Raw genomic sequence first — 16,200 nt, 5'->3', positions numbered from 1 at the left:
TTTTTTTTTTTTTTTGGTCGAATAAAGGTAAATTGCAAATATCTCAAAAACGTATCCATAAAAAAAAATTTACTTTTCGAAATCAGCGAGCCATTTCACATACAAATCCGTGGAACAAAAAACAAATTCAAATTTGTGATCCAGTGTAATTATTACATAATTTTTTAAAAACAAAATCATTATAAAAAAAAAGTGTCCATATGATGCAGTAATATAAAATTTTTGGTTTTTTTTTGAAGACTACACAACCACATATGTCGAAAACTTTTAAAATTTCATTTTTTTTTTTTTTTATAAAATAAGATTTATTTGATAACGAGAGGCTAAAACACGGTAAAGAACTGTTCTTAAGTGAAAAGAAAGTAAGGCTGGATGAGACTTCGCCAAAAAAAAATTATGAACACTTCAGCATCGATAATAGGAAGAATTTACTTGGTCCGATAAAACCAATATAAGTCGAATAGGATCAGATTCGGATCATGGACATGGAATTTGGAGGTGGATCACTGATGACTTCGGGATATTTTTGCGGAAAAGAGCTGGCAGTATTTCAGAAGATAGACGGTATAATGCGTACCACAAATTATATTGATATTCTGGAGGACTCATAACTCCCAAGTCTAAATATAATATAGTCGGACTTGAACGTGGACAAGAAAACATTATTTTTATTTTTAATTGTGTATTGTCTAATAAAATTTCTAACATTTAAATGAAATATTAGTATTTTCGTGAATAGTTTTGTCCTTTACTGTAGTTCCTTTTTGGAAGGATAATTTACTTCATAAGCTCGAAATTTTTTCAGATATTTCATTCATGCATGTTGCAAGGGTACCCAAGTATTGAATACCTTAAAAATTATGCAAAAGACGACGCTGTGGCGAAATATTAAAAGAAAACGTTGTAAATGATAGGAACTAAAGTAAATTTATATATTTTTGAGGAAAAGTTAAAGTAATATTATGGAAGCGGAAAAATTTAACATTTATATGTTATGTGATATTCAAAACATTGTTTAAATATGGAAATGATACCTCATTTTTTGAAATACTTCCGGATGAAAAACTAAAACATATTACAAATTAAAATATATTACCTTGTGTATTTTCTTCAATTTAATTAAAATTAAGATAATTTAAATATAACAATCTCCTACTATTCGAACAAACTTATGTATATAACCAATTCTGCTATTTATAATCGCGTCGCGTATCACAAAGTAAATACCGAATTTTCACAAGACATTCCTTAGTGGCGGTATAATAAATTAAAATACAAATGAGATAAATAGATAACAACAGTTCACTGGACAAAATAGTTTTCATGAAAATTTCAAAAATTGTCATAAAATTGCGAATTTTATGTAAATTTGTTTATAAAATATAAAACTCTGCAAAATTAAAATATTAAATATATATGTGTTATATTTTCAGAGACTCTCCACCACCGAGTAACCATACCAAAGTTACTTTAAGAGACGTTGTTATTCCAACAAGGCAATGCATAGCCAACTTTAATGCTTTTACATATTTGTTATTCCTTCTAGCAATACTTTATTTCGTTGTTCATTTTTTGCGAGTTGTTTCTTTAATAACTCAATATATGGATATGAAAAAATTCTATCAAACCGCTCTCCACATTGACGAAGTATGTGAATAGTAATATTTGAATACATATATGTTAGTTCTAATAATAATGTAGTTAAAATTGTTTTATTAAAATTGCTCATAGTTTATATATTAATTTATTTACTATTTAATGGTAAATAATGTATAATCATGTTTAGACATAATAGAAGAGTATTTGCATACAGCTATGGACACATAAATCGTACAAAGTTTGATTTCATATAAATGCTAGAATTGTTTTATTTAWAGTTAATTAATTAATTTTCCATTCAATTTGGAGATGCTGTACTAGAGTTGTACTGTACTGCCCAAATATTCCGTTATGTTTTACTTTTGTTTACCGTTATCAATAATGTGGAGTCAATGCTGATTTTGAGAGGACACATAAATGGCACAGATTACTTTGCAGAAGTAGTACTAAAGTGGTACTAAAAGTATTTTTGTAAAAGAAATAATATAAAATTGGGCCCGGAAAGCATACTACAATAGAAGAAAGGCGAATAATTTGGAGCATGTATAAAGACGGGCAAAAAGGGGCCGAATTTCCTAAACTAATTTAAATTTTTCATAAAAAAGTATACAACGCAATCAAATCATGTATGGCGAATTCCCAAGTACTGATCAAAGGCAGGATTCGGAAGCCAAGACCACGTAAAACGGATCCGCGTACAAACTCTGGACAAGACTTGTTAAAAGATGTCGGAATCAGGCAAAGTTGTTCGGACGATATCGAGGAGAAACCAATCCTTTCAGAAACAAATATTTCAAAAAGACTGATCAAAGTTCAATAAAAGAACAGCTTAAATTTTTGGAAAAAGTGAAGTGAAGAAAGAAAAGCTTAACATGGTGCGTCCAGATATCAGAATATTTGTACATCGTCCTTAGTACCAAGAATATAATTCTAAGTACACTATATTATGGTAATAATCGATGAAAAAGTTGACAAGTTTCAGTTCTGGCACATTTTAAAAGACCATAGGGAACCAAATAATTTTGAGTCTATCCCAATTAAATGGAAATTTATTAAAGACAACGATCCCAAACACGCCTCGGAGCTAATAAAAAACTTGGTTTTCTGCGGAGAGGATAGATATTTTGGATTGGTCTTAAAACCAATTGAAAACCTTTGCAATGAAGACAAGGCTGAAATTGAAAAGGTTTATGGTCAGAATATCGTAGAAAGTATGGTACGCAGGTGTAAAGCAGTCATTAAAAATAAAGTTTACAGTACAAAGAATTAACAATAAAAATGTCTGTACGGAACAAAATTTATAAAATTGCGATATGAACTAAATTGTCCATCTTTTTTAGGTTGTGCCATTTATGTGTCCACCTTATTATACCAAAGTTATTGTATATTGATCATTACTTTTTTAACAATGAATTGTAACTTCAGTTTGTACTGTTATTGAAGATAAAGAATGTACCTTTTAGAAAAACCCAAAAACTTGTTATTTATAAAAAAAATAAAAAGATTTATGATACTGTAACACAAGAAATAAGCTATAAAAATGTGCCATTTATATGTCCATAGCTGTATATATACAATAACTTTATATTTCATGCTACAAAAATATTATTTGTACAGAAAGAAATAGATAACACAACGTGGCATGAAGTAAAAATGAAGATAAGAGAAGTCCAGTCTGAGCAGCATATGTGTATTGATAAAGAGCAATTGACGGAATTGGACATATATCATCGAATTTTAAGGTACGTATTTTTTTTTTTTTTTTTTGTTTTTTTTGGAAAATGTATTACCAATCATTTTGTCCTAAGTAGAAGCATAACAAGATATATTGTACAGAGCTTTGCGTAAAACCTGACATCACGGCTTTACTAAATGAAAAATGACGAGTTTCTGATGTATAAAAACTAAATTAAATTAAATTCTAATGTACAAAAATTTGTGAAGCCTCTAATATATTGATGAGTAACCACTCCCCGTATTCACCCAATATGGCACCGTGCGACTTTTTCTTTTCGGAAAAATCCATTTGCGTAGAGGCCATTCAAAAGGCTTGAACCGGCATACTGGCGGCCATATTGGCCAACGAGCTAAAACATGCTTTTGGACCGTGCCAAAATCTGCATTGAAACAGAAGAAGACTATTTTGAATAAATAGATTGATTTTGCCGAAACACCTTGTATAACATAATCGGCCGCACTCACAAATTTGTTTAATCCCTTCAAAACTTTGCATTTTGATATTGATTATATTGGGTCTAAATTTTTTATTGATTATAGAATAAGCGAGTTTTTTTTAAAAAAGGTCACCTATTTTTGTCTAATAATCAGTAAATTTACAAATTTTGATTTTTGTCCGATGAAATAAAATTCAAATATTTACTTTTACTTGAATGGAAAATATTAACGTATATTAATTATTTATTTACCGTAAAGCAGCCAAATGTAGACATTCATGTCGTTTTATTTTTTCTATTGCAGATTTAAAAACTATATGGTAGCTCTTATGAACAAAAACCTTCTACCTGTAAAATTTAATATACCACTGCTTGGAGAATATGTGACGTTGAGTCGTGGACTTTTGTTTAATATACATTTTATACTATTCAGTAAGTTAAAAAGGATTTCTTTTATAGGGTCTATATCTATATTCATGAGGTTTTCTACTGACCGTGCGATTTAAAAGTGATGATTTTGGCTTTGAAGACGTAATACGTTCTGAACGAACAGAAAAGTTGAAGGACTAGAAACAGAGAACGTGTAATATACAGAAGGTTCAATTGCGGACAGGCGTGTGAACTGTCAAGAGCTAACAAAATCGTATTAGCGGATTTCACCCCTTATGGCTGAGAAGGAGAATTTTTAACAGAAATGAGTGAACAGAGCTGAGCATTGAATGAAAATTATGCTCAGAAATATACATTGCTATTACAGATGTATGTTACTCGTTTGCTTATATTTTTATACGTTTACATGCAATCATATCAATTGATATGAATACCATTTTGCGAATTTTTGTGAATTCATGCAAAATTGATTTCATCATTATTGAATTACGCTATTTTCATGGTAAAATTTGTAGTTAATGTCCAAACAAAAACTACTTTTTAAATATTTCTTATCTTTCATAATATTGTATAATTTCGTATGCATGTACATATATGTGTATATATGCTATATACATGTATGAAATATTATCGTAATATCCTAAAAACATAATATATTACAATAATAATATATGTATGTACATAAATCACACCTCTTATCATTTAAAACTTTCATACGCATCTATCCGGCAGATATGTATACAAGTACAAATCAATTTCAAATCAAGGCATCATTTATCAGAAATGTAAAAAGCGCGCGCTTCTCTATATTTACGTACATACATATGTAAAATGTAATCATATATGTACATATGTCCATATATGTGTATGTGCGTATGACATTCTCACACAAATAATATATGCGTACGCATGTAAATGAAAAAATACAAATATTCTTCTGAAAAAACAACAATCGTCTCAAACATCATCATATGTACATACTTACAATATGAGTACACATGTAAATATGTGCGTGACATTCCCATTCAAAAAATGCATACACAACATACATACTTACATATATGCTTTCACATGTATATGTGTCACCAGCATCAGAAATCAATATGGCCGACGTCAAAATTTCTTTTTGAAAAAGCATATTCGATTCATTCATACAAGCAAACGCCACATCTCCCCCAGCGTGTCTTTTCGTGACGATTTCAAAAGCCAAAAATCATAAATTGAATATATTTATGAAATGTATGAGAAGGAAAAAGTGTCATCCCCGCAAATATAAGTACTAAAATATATTACAATAGAATTGACAACGTTTATTTTTCGATTTTCAATTCAAGRAATGTTTCAAAGAAAATATTCAATATTCCTCTGATTCATGTGTAAATAAAATCCCACCCTCATCACTCTTAACAATATATGTATATAATACCTTGCTGCATCTCACGGTTTGTTTTTTTTAAATACTAAGAAATTAATGCTTTAAATACGACTCTTTTACGTATCCGCAGTCACTTATGTACCATATTATATTTTTATTTTTATCTAATTGCAAACATCCGTACCTTTGAATGAGGCACGTAACCAGTATTGACTGTATTTGTATGTGAAAAATATTTTGTAATTTTGAAATATTTTTGCGCAGCTGCGTCGATATGTAAGCTCGCGCATAAACATATGTACATATTTACGCTGCGTTGTAGGCGAATCGGCGGCCATTCGTTTTTTTCGGTACAGCTTGGATTTTCCCAAAGCTGTGACGCTTTGTCGTCGCGTCAGTCCTTAGACACATTGACATTTTTACAGAACGTGAAGTTCGGCCATTGGTTGTCCGTGATTATTTAGGTTTATGTAGGAAACAATGAGTGTATATATTTACATAAAAAATTGAGTTTACAAACATTATGCGAATGATTCTTTCAAATTTGTTAACATGAACACAAAATTACATACATATGTGAATTTGTGATCTTTATGAGTACCGTTTTTTAAATCTGTTTACATATACACATACTTATATGCCTGTCTCTTATACACATCTAGTGTTGTATAAGAGAAGTGTATATATTTACATAAAAAATTGAGTTTACAAACATTATGCGAATGATTCTTTCAAATTTGTTAACATGAACACAAAATTACATACATATGTGAATTTGTGATCTTTATGAGTACCGTTTTTTAAATCTGTTTACATATACACATACTTATATGCATATGACTTTTAAGATTTTATAAAAACAGGATTTTATCAAAAAAAAATTATCATTACGGTTATGGTTTTTAAAAATCTGTTTATATGTACACATAATTGCATCCATATGCGAATATGTGGCTCGGCTTGGTCTTTAAAATGTTATCAAAACCTCTAATTCCCAATATATACATACATATATTTACTTAGGTAGTAATGGAAATATGACTTTATTATAAATTCCAACAGATCTAGTGGAATTTATCATTAAATAGGTCAAATTTCACATTCATACATACATAAATACGAATGAGCTTTGTTATCAAATATATGGAGAATATCTACATATAAATGATATCCATAGTCGCATGCGCATTGTAAATATGCGAATCTGTAACGGTACATTTCTAAACATTGAAGTTAGCATAATTTTTCTCATTTATCACTGAAAATGCTCAATTCTGCTATTTTCGACGCTCCTGTTAAATATTGGTAAAATCCGCTTATAAAAAAGAGTACCCCTTCTTTTGTGGTGAAATCCACTAATAGAAAAGAGTACGCCTCCAAAAAATGAAATATCGTAAAATTGGCAGCACCGTGAATCTTCTCTATATTATAAGTTCTCTGCTAGAAACATTACTCAATGAAGATTGTTAGCAAAAACCAGAGGAGGTTTAAATTTATATGGGAGCCATTAAACCAGCCATTTCTAAACGTTTGAAAACATACGGATATATTCCGAAGCAAGGATATTGTGTGCTATAACATTTCAATTTCGATGTCGTTTTTGCATTAGATTAACCATAAACGAGAAGCAATAATGAATTTCTTGTTGCCAAAACGTTCAAAAACTATTTAGAGAACAGCGGCTAGGAAGCTTTGCGTCACCCGCCTTATAGCCATATCCTTTCTATTCTGACAGAACAGGGGTTGGCCTTACTTTTTGCAGTTCTTCTGGAGTGGAATCAACCAATTAGCAAGAAATTGGGAAAATGTTTAGCTTCAAATTTAACTGTTTTTTTTAATAAAAGTTAAAATTTTAGAAAAAACGTACGTTTATAGTTATGGACCCACATTCTAATAAATATGAAGTATGGTTTTCTGCACAATAACAACGAAAATATGAGAAAATGTCTTTCAGTTAAATTATATACTATATTCTATTTATAGAAGGACCTGGTTCACCATTTCAGAATAATTGGCAACTTCGAGATGACTTCAACTTTCGTACCAATCAAGTCGAATTAGCTCAACGATTGTCAAAACTTATTATGTGGGTGGCAGTAGCAAATTTAATATTGGCTCCAGTTATTTTTGTGTGGCAGTGCTTATATTTCCTATTTTCATACGCTAATGTAAGTATTATATAGTACATGCATACCTGTATATATCTTAGATTATCGAATTAACGACTTACTACTGAAATAGCTGAAATAACAGCCTCTTGCTGGAAGTGTTACTTAACGACCATAACTATTCCATTCTGGAAATGATGGAAGTACACAATAAACTAAAAATGATATCGTTGCATCTTTTAAATAATGCTATGACAATAACTTAAAAAATTTAAATACCATATCTCAAATTACTGTGATACAAAAAAAAAAAAACCATATAACCAGCAAAACCTATAGCTTTTATTTTGACTACTTTTGACAAAATAAAAATGATTCGTATTGGAATTATTTAGCCTAGATTTCAATATTCAAAAATAGTTAATTACATATATAAATTAATTTTCTTTCAACAGATTTTAAGAAAAGAACCAGGGACATTAGGAATGCGAACATGGTCTAATTATGGTCGCTTATACTTGCGACACTTTAATGAATTAGAACATGAATTAGATGCACGTTTAAATCGTGCTTATGAATATGCAGATAGATATCTAAGCTCGTTCTCTTCACCGTTAATGGCCGTTGTTGCAAGGTCGGTTTATGCATAAAGATAACAGTACTAAGATAATACTAAATAAATACATTTCAGGAATATACTTTTTATATCCGGAGGAATATTGGTATTAATTTTAGCATTAGGTATATATGACGAATTTGTTTTCCAAGTGGAGCACGTATTAACGATTATCACTATTCTCTCTGTTATTGGATTGATATGCAGGTAAATTTAAATAATATCATCATACAAAAAATGAATAATACATAAAAATAAATTTACCGTTAGCACCTTTAAATTTTTAGCATTTTAAAAAATCGAAATGTGGCAATGAGGCAACAATATAATATATCAATTCAAACATGATTTTTAAAAGAAAATTATGTAGGAGTAATCATATATTACAATTAATTATTCCCTACCACTTTATATTTTTTCGTATTTTCCGAATCTCCCTTTATGCACCGAAAAATTGTCCTCCTTCAAATTTTAAATTTTATTTATATTAACTTCTCTTTGTGACCAAGTATTTTGTATAGAGGACCGCAAGTGCTATAGAATTTTAAATATAAATAAAATGTTGGCGGAACTCTATTAAAAAAATGTGTGTAAGAATTCAGAATGCATTATATGAAGAAACCAAATGTATTACAATCTTATTTGCTATTTATTTATTTTATTTTAATTACCAAAGTCTAAACCAATAGTCATATCCAGCATTATAAATTGCGTTATATCTTAGAAAAATTGTCCACTTAATTTCATAAAAATATCCCTCATATTGAGTAACATCGAATTCGACACGAAAAGAATTTTTAATGGAAAATTTGCATGTTATGTACAAATTAATAAAAAAATTATTGATAAATTAATTCCTTTTACATTTCATTTTTGTTTAAGTTAGAACCTATAAATAAACCGATATAACAGATAATATAAACGCTTTGAGAAAATCCCTAAATTATGTACTTCAAAGTTATTTTTCTTGGTGTGTTTTTGTTTCTGTCTCAAAGTATCCATTTTAAAATTATTTAGTGTTAAGTATTTTTGCACAGAAATACTTACAAATGCCAAAATTTTATTTTTGATAAAATTTTAATGATTTCAACGTAATTTATTTCGATGATTACACCTAAGTATTGATCCGTTTTAGCTATTATTATCTTATTTGTAAAAATTAATGTTACTGACGTATTTTTTTAGTACAAAAAAATTTAGTTAGTTTTCTACATAACCGTTATATAACAAGTGGGTGTGGATATAATCTGATTTCACCCAACCCTTCGTGGCAGGGCTATGCATGCTTTTGAAAAATGTTCAGTTTACAAGTGCCTTTCACTACTGCGATAACCTGTGTCAAATTGCATTTTTATATTATAATTTGGAATGCTTTATATGTTTTCATTTAATACCGTCTTGTGGGGGTGTCAATGATCCGATATTCAATCAAACCGTCCTTAGGTGTCAATTAACATACATATGTAGCAAGTTTCACGATATGAGATATCTCAAGTTTTACTCCATTTGCAGCGTGTACGGACAGACGGATAGACACACAGTAACTAGGATTTATTATTATTTATTATTTCTGACATCCTAATAATTTATAAATAACTAATTCCATATCTATATCGATTAATATTAGAAGATACACGCAGTTAGACATAGAAAACTATTTTAATTTGTAGCAACGTGTTGCGAGAATTTATTATTCCTACTGGACATTACAATTTTCATAAAATCACAAATTACACTTAAATTTATATTATCAACAAAATATCCATTTAAATTCAGAACTATGATTCCGGACGAAAATTTAATATGGTGCCCAGAACAATTGATGACCGCAATATTAGCGCATGTGCATTATCTACCATCTAATTGGAAGAATAGAGCGCATACAGTGGCTGTAAGAAAAGAATTTGAAAATTTGTTTCAATTTAAAGCGGTAAGTTTTTTAATAGAGTTCAATTATGAATAAAAATAATTGTACATACTTTATTTTCAACATTTACAGGGTTACTTGTTAAATGAAATTGTTAGTCCGCTTGTAACTCCATTTATATTAATGTTTGTATTCCGTCCAAAATCACTGGAGCTAGTAAAATTCTTTAGAAGTTTTACAGTAAGTGTAAAGGGTGTTGGAAATGTATGCTCATTTGCTCAATTGGATGTTAGAAAACATGGCAACCCTGATTGGCAACTTCCTACGCCTAATACAAAACAAAAAGGAAACGTTGAAGATAGTACGACAAAGAGCGTAATGGACAACGGTAAAACGGAACTTTCATTAATCCGATTTACATTAACCAACCCAGAATGGAAAGCCCCACCAGATGCCGTAAATTTTCTGAATGATATTAGAGAACATGCTGCGGAAGAACTGAGAAACGCACTGATAAAAGATACAGATAACAAAACAAGTCCTATAACTGAAAGTTTAATTTCATTTGGCACAATCGATGCTGAGGTTTGTAACCATATTATTATTTAATATACTTATATTCCTGAAATATATATATACTTATATGTTTTATATTTCCAGTATTCGTCTTTGGCTACATCTGTGTTTAATGCACATAATGTTCAAAGGGCGGAATTATTAACATCGTCGATTAAACAGTCTATAAATCAAAACAAATACTATGACAGAAAATATCATCCCACTCCGAATATTCCTCAAACTAGTGGTTTTGAACAAATGCTTCAACAAAGCTTTGGTGAACAAGAAGGAAATATGTTGAGGATACAAACTTCTTGCGACAATTCTTTGGAAAATATGCGCAAATTGCGTATTAGCAAAGTAGAAGGACGACTGCAGGGACCGTCAGAAGCACTATTGTATAAGTAAGTATAATAAAGTCACATTTACTCCGTAAATATTCCAAGTGTAGGATTTAATATATAATTCCATTGGCTTCTTTTTATTACAGTCTATATGGAATCGACTCAAAAATATCAAACCCAATTGATATTACAGTTGCAGATATGTCCCTAAGTACACTGTATTTACACAACTTACACAAATATAATGTAAGTTAAAATATTTACGTAAAAGCCTCTTAATTAATTTATATCAAAAATTCAATAACAAATACTGATAATAATACAGTTAAGTAAAAAATATTAATAAGGACGGTGATCTACAATTAATGAAATTGATGTTGATTGATTAGTTTAATATTATATATATATCCCTTTAGATCCAGGGATTGGGAAGGCCACTCATTATATCGATGTTGTTAAGCCTAAACCTCTCTTTTGTATACTTAGCCGTGCGTTTGGGCTTGGCATATCATCTTCAATGTACTGTCGCGTACATTCTTGGCATATTGCATCTTAATGGGTTGCCCCCATGATGCCCTACATCCCCTGAATTGGCCCCAAACCGATAGCCAAACTATTATGATTCCGCCATATGTTGAACGGTTTTTATTTGTGCATTAATAGTTGTAGACTGCGTTTTTCGGTTTATACTACATGAGTACCTCGATCAGAGTAATTAAATAAATTTTATTTTATTTCATCAGATCAGAAAATCACATGTTTTTGAACAAACTTTAGCATTCGGCGCACGTTGTTTTTTTTTTGTTTTGAAATTTTCATTTTGCAGATAGGTGCTCAAGATCCACATTCAAATCACATTTCATTTGTTTTAAGAAACAAGCAGAGTTTTGAATACAAGGAATTATATTTGCTTTGATAGAAAATGTTATTGTCACGTATTGCAATCTGGGAAATCCAGTTGGTTCAATTTTTTTTTTTTTTTTTTTTTTTTTTTTTTTTTTTTTTTTTTTTTTTTTTTTTTTTTTTTTTTTTTTTTTTTTTTGAGGGGGTAATTGATGTAAATTCGCTGCTTCTCTGTACGAATTTCCCTGTTTGACTATATTTTTAATGTGCGCTATAGTTTTCTTGTCGCAGTGCTTACCATTTCCCATATATATTTGATAAAAAAAAAAATACACCAGGTTCTCCAGGTGGTAATAAACCTGAAATTACTAATCTTTCTTCATCTAGCACGAATAATGACTTTGCCAAAATTTGTCCAAATCGAATCGAAGCTGCTTAAGCTCCGAGGTACCGAATATGTGACTCCATCATCTATAGTTGACTTTTGAATATCGGTCAAAGTGTGAGATATATATTTGAAATTTAAGGATAATCCTTCCCAGACATTATGTTTGTATGTCAAAAATTTATTGAATCGGTTCAATACTTCCCTTAGCCTTCATGTACCTAATATAAAAATTTTCCAATTTCCGGGTGCCTTTATACCGCAAATCAGTGTATCTTTGTGGTGAAAATAGATAAAATGGGCGAAAACTAGGCCCAACCCCCATCATCATCCGGATTTTCGAACATCCGGCTGACTACACTCCATATGATTGGTGATTGTATGTGAGCAACCTCGTTGACACTCTGGGAGTGTTTTATTAGTCTTTGATCTTTGCAAATTCCAAGACTATAAAATGTTCGGATACTCCCGAACTTAGCCCCTCTTTACTTGTTGATAATGTAAATCATCAAAACTAAAATCCAGTTTCTGCCTACTTATTTTAAATTTTGAATTAGTTTTAGAATATTTCAAATATATTCAAGTTGACTTTTTATTTACTACAAAATATCGAGACTGGCAACCTTTGTTTAAGAGAGCAATCTCGTTAAGAAAGCTAACTCGTTTCTACGTTAAAAAATAAATTATTTCGGATATCCACGTTACGGACAGTGGTTGTTGTGTTAACGGTTATCTAATCCCCGTTAGGATGGTAAGGATCATTTGCGTTGTCGTCGACGTCATCTAACGGGAGGTTCAGGAAACGTGCTGTTTCGACGGGGCGGACCAAAGGGAGGAGGGTGTTAGATTAGTGGGGTTTGTAGGGGATGCAAAGAGGTGGTTAGTATCATGCGGAGACTCGTTGCATGCAGGACATACATACGTATGTGACGCCATTCACGGGAAGGGAGTCGGTGAAGGTGTTGATAGCTCCACTGTGAATGGCGGTCAGTACCTGTTGAAAGTCAGTTGCGTCCGAAATCCGGTAGGCGTGCTGTAAACATAAAATGAACACATAGCCTGTGCCCATTCCGAATTTCCAAACTATCTGTCCACCAATTTTCAGCTAATTATAAATATGTATGTACATATTACAAAAATATATATATATTACAAGGCCTACGTTGGGGCCTGGACTAAAAAAATACCTATGCAAATTTTCAAGTCTTTAAGTGCTGTGGTTCGGACGTAATGCGGGCACATAACGAAATAGCGTTTTATTTTTATAAATATATAAGATTTCACTTTTCGGGGGTGTGCTGAAAACGATGAGCGTGTTTCACCACAACTAACATCAGGGGATTCGAAGATAGCAAAATTGAGCATCCGTACCTGTTTAATTTCATAAAACCTCTCGAAATATATTCCCTTCTAGAAGAAAAAGTGAGAACCCCGCAAACCCACAAAACACAGAAAGAATATAGCTATTGCCTATTTAAATTTTTTAAATTTTCAGCTCGGATTTTCTACCAAAAATACAATGTTGTGACACTGTTGTCGCGTCTGTCCTTCGGCACATTGACTATTTGACATGAAAACAAAAACCGTGGCAACGGAGGTTTCGCACGAAACAATGGGTGTACATATTTACATACAAACAAATTTACAAACATTGTGCGTAGAGGTCCTTTTTTTGACAGATCACGCGTGGGTCGGATCAGGCTGTCATGTTATGTTGTTTAGTATTGTTTGGCATTTCATCATAGAAAGACTTACTCCTGAAGAATGTTTACAAATTGTTCAACTTTCACCCACCTTGAGAACCAGCATTCATTATTGGATAACATTTAACCGAATAGCCCACGTGCAGTTCGCAGTGAAAAAAATATATCAGCCGTAGCTGAGAGTGTACACGAAGGCCGTGGAGAGTAGAGAAAGCTCGACCTTCCCAAGCGACATGCTTCACTCTTTAGGCTCTTGAAAAATTCCAAGAAGATCCGACGTTTTCGAGCCAAGTTTTGTTCAGCGATTAGGTCCATTTATGGCTCAATAAATACGCAAAATTGGCGCATTTGGGACAAAGAACAACCTGCAGAGATTCAAGAGCTGTAATTTCCTCCTAAAAACAACGGTTCGGTGTGGTTTGTTTAGTCGTAACCATCGTTATCGCGCCATTATAACAGATTATTTGATGCCTGAAATTGAAGCTCATGATCTAAAGAGCGTGATCGACATGTATTTTCAACAAGACGACTTCACTTCTCATACATCGCATTAATCAATTGGCCACCAAGATTGTGTGATATCACACCGATAGACTTTGGCCTGCGGAGATTTGTAAAGTCTAATGTCTATGCGGACAATACGATTCAGGCTTTCGACTCAACGGATAGACCATCTCAGAAATAGCCGCGGTCACCAATCTTCAAAAAATAAATGGCAAAGAATGTACTTTCAAATCATAATAAACATTCTCAAACAAATTTGAAGTTTATGGGATATTTTCTTCAAAATTAGCTACATATTTAGGTATTAATATAAACATGACTTTATTATATATTTCAAAATGTTTTATGGAATTCATTATGAAATAGTTCTATTTGTACGTATGATATACCTATGTATATGCTTTGATATCAAATATATTGAAAATATCTATAAAGTGTTTACAGAGGCGTTTGCGTATTGCAAATAAACGAATCTACATATAAGCGTACATTTCAAACATTGAAAATTTCTTATGTTAAATTTTGGTGAAATTCGCTAATATTTTTTTGTGGTGAAATCTTCAAATCGTGACGATTACCCCTTCGAAAAGCGGATCGTTTTGACAATCGGCATACCATGAACCTTCTATAAAAAATCTATCTAGCACTAACAAAGGAATCAACAGTTTGATAGGAGGTGCGCAAAAAAGTTTTTTAGTTTCTTTTTTAATTTTTCTTATGTTATCTTTCTTTCCCTAAGGGTGTAACCTTTTATGAGTTTTTCACTTTTCACAATTTCCAAAGGCTTTCCGCCTTCCTATATAATTACGAGAATGATACATTTTGCTTTTGAGCTATTAAAAAGTTCATACATTCATTGTTTATTTATAATTACGCATTTTAACGCCGAAATCTATTTACGTTTAATAAATTCCAGACTGACCGTTCTATTCAAAATACTGTGGAAGAGGGCCAGGAGGCAGAACCTACTACTTCAAAACGAACAATTATTATTTCGAAAGCTGCAGAAGACACACCGCTTCTCGGTAATGTACGTTCATAGCAGGAAGAACATTGGATCTAACAAATTTAATAAATAAGAAAATAGTAATATTAACAAAATGAATAATACATCCTTCAGATGTATGTTATGTACATATACATATATAGTTCTGTAAGTAATTTAAGTATCTCATATGCTGTACTTTAAATTGCAATAAATGGTGCATATTTTTCAAATTAACAACAAATTTATCGTTTCAATGAAAGTGTGCCACTATCCACGTCTTTGAGCAAAACATTCAAAAGTCGCGTATATACATTTCACAGGTTTTTGGGAATTTGGTTCGTGAGTTAACATTTTAAGAGAAATGGGTTGTGATAAAAAGCTGAAAGCTGATTGTTCACAATTACTATGCTTTAAAAGAATTAGCATGGAAAATAACATCTATATTGCAGAAGGCTACTGATTTTACTTGCCTGCATATCTGCGATGGATACTATAACAGGATTTTACTCTGCGGAAGGCGGATAGCTGGTGTACTTAAACTCCCAGATAACAACCAGAGTTTATATTTTCGGAAACATTGTTCTAAATAGCATAGATACATTCTATACTCATTTTTCCAAATTGATTAATATTGGCAATTTTAAAGAATCTCCAAAACTATTTATTATCAATTAATAAATACGCAGCTTTAGGCACAATTGTTACAATTCTAATACTAGTTTCATAATATTCAGTGTTGGAAAGGT

General features: G+C 31.3%; 1 protein-coding gene across 1 annotated transcript in view; it reads left to right on the top strand.

Moving 5' to 3' along the window:
- Positions 1-15,695, top strand: part of LOC108970872 (autophagy-related protein 9A) — a 38,540-nt gene extending 22,845 nt beyond the window's left edge. Inside the window, exons 4-14 of the mRNA XM_018936552.1 lie at positions 1,434-1,647; positions 3,217-3,341; positions 4,078-4,205; positions 7,522-7,706; positions 8,102-8,280; positions 8,338-8,469; positions 10,039-10,192; positions 10,262-10,714; positions 10,790-11,091; positions 11,178-11,277; positions 15,383-15,695. Coding sequence (XP_018792097.1) covers positions 1,434-1,647; positions 3,217-3,341; positions 4,078-4,205; positions 7,522-7,706; positions 8,102-8,280; positions 8,338-8,469; positions 10,039-10,192; positions 10,262-10,714; positions 10,790-11,091; positions 11,178-11,277; positions 15,383-15,508 — 2,098 coding nt within the window. The 3' untranslated portion in view covers positions 15,509-15,695. The remainder of the gene's footprint in view (positions 1-1,433; positions 1,648-3,216; positions 3,342-4,077; positions 4,206-7,521; positions 7,707-8,101; positions 8,281-8,337; positions 8,470-10,038; positions 10,193-10,261; positions 10,715-10,789; positions 11,092-11,177; positions 11,278-15,382) is intronic.
- Positions 15,696-16,200: the final 505 nt, after the last annotated feature.

This window comes from Bactrocera latifrons, unplaced genomic scaffold (genome assembly GCF_001853355.1).
Source record: "Bactrocera latifrons isolate USDA-ARS-PBARC rearing strain unplaced genomic scaffold, ASM185335v1 scaffold_311, whole genome shotgun sequence".
In the NCBI taxonomy this organism is placed as follows: domain Eukaryota; kingdom Metazoa; phylum Arthropoda; class Insecta; order Diptera; family Tephritidae; genus Bactrocera; species Bactrocera latifrons.
Note: the sequence above shows the minus strand (reverse complement) of the source record. Positions and strands in the feature narration are given on the sequence as shown.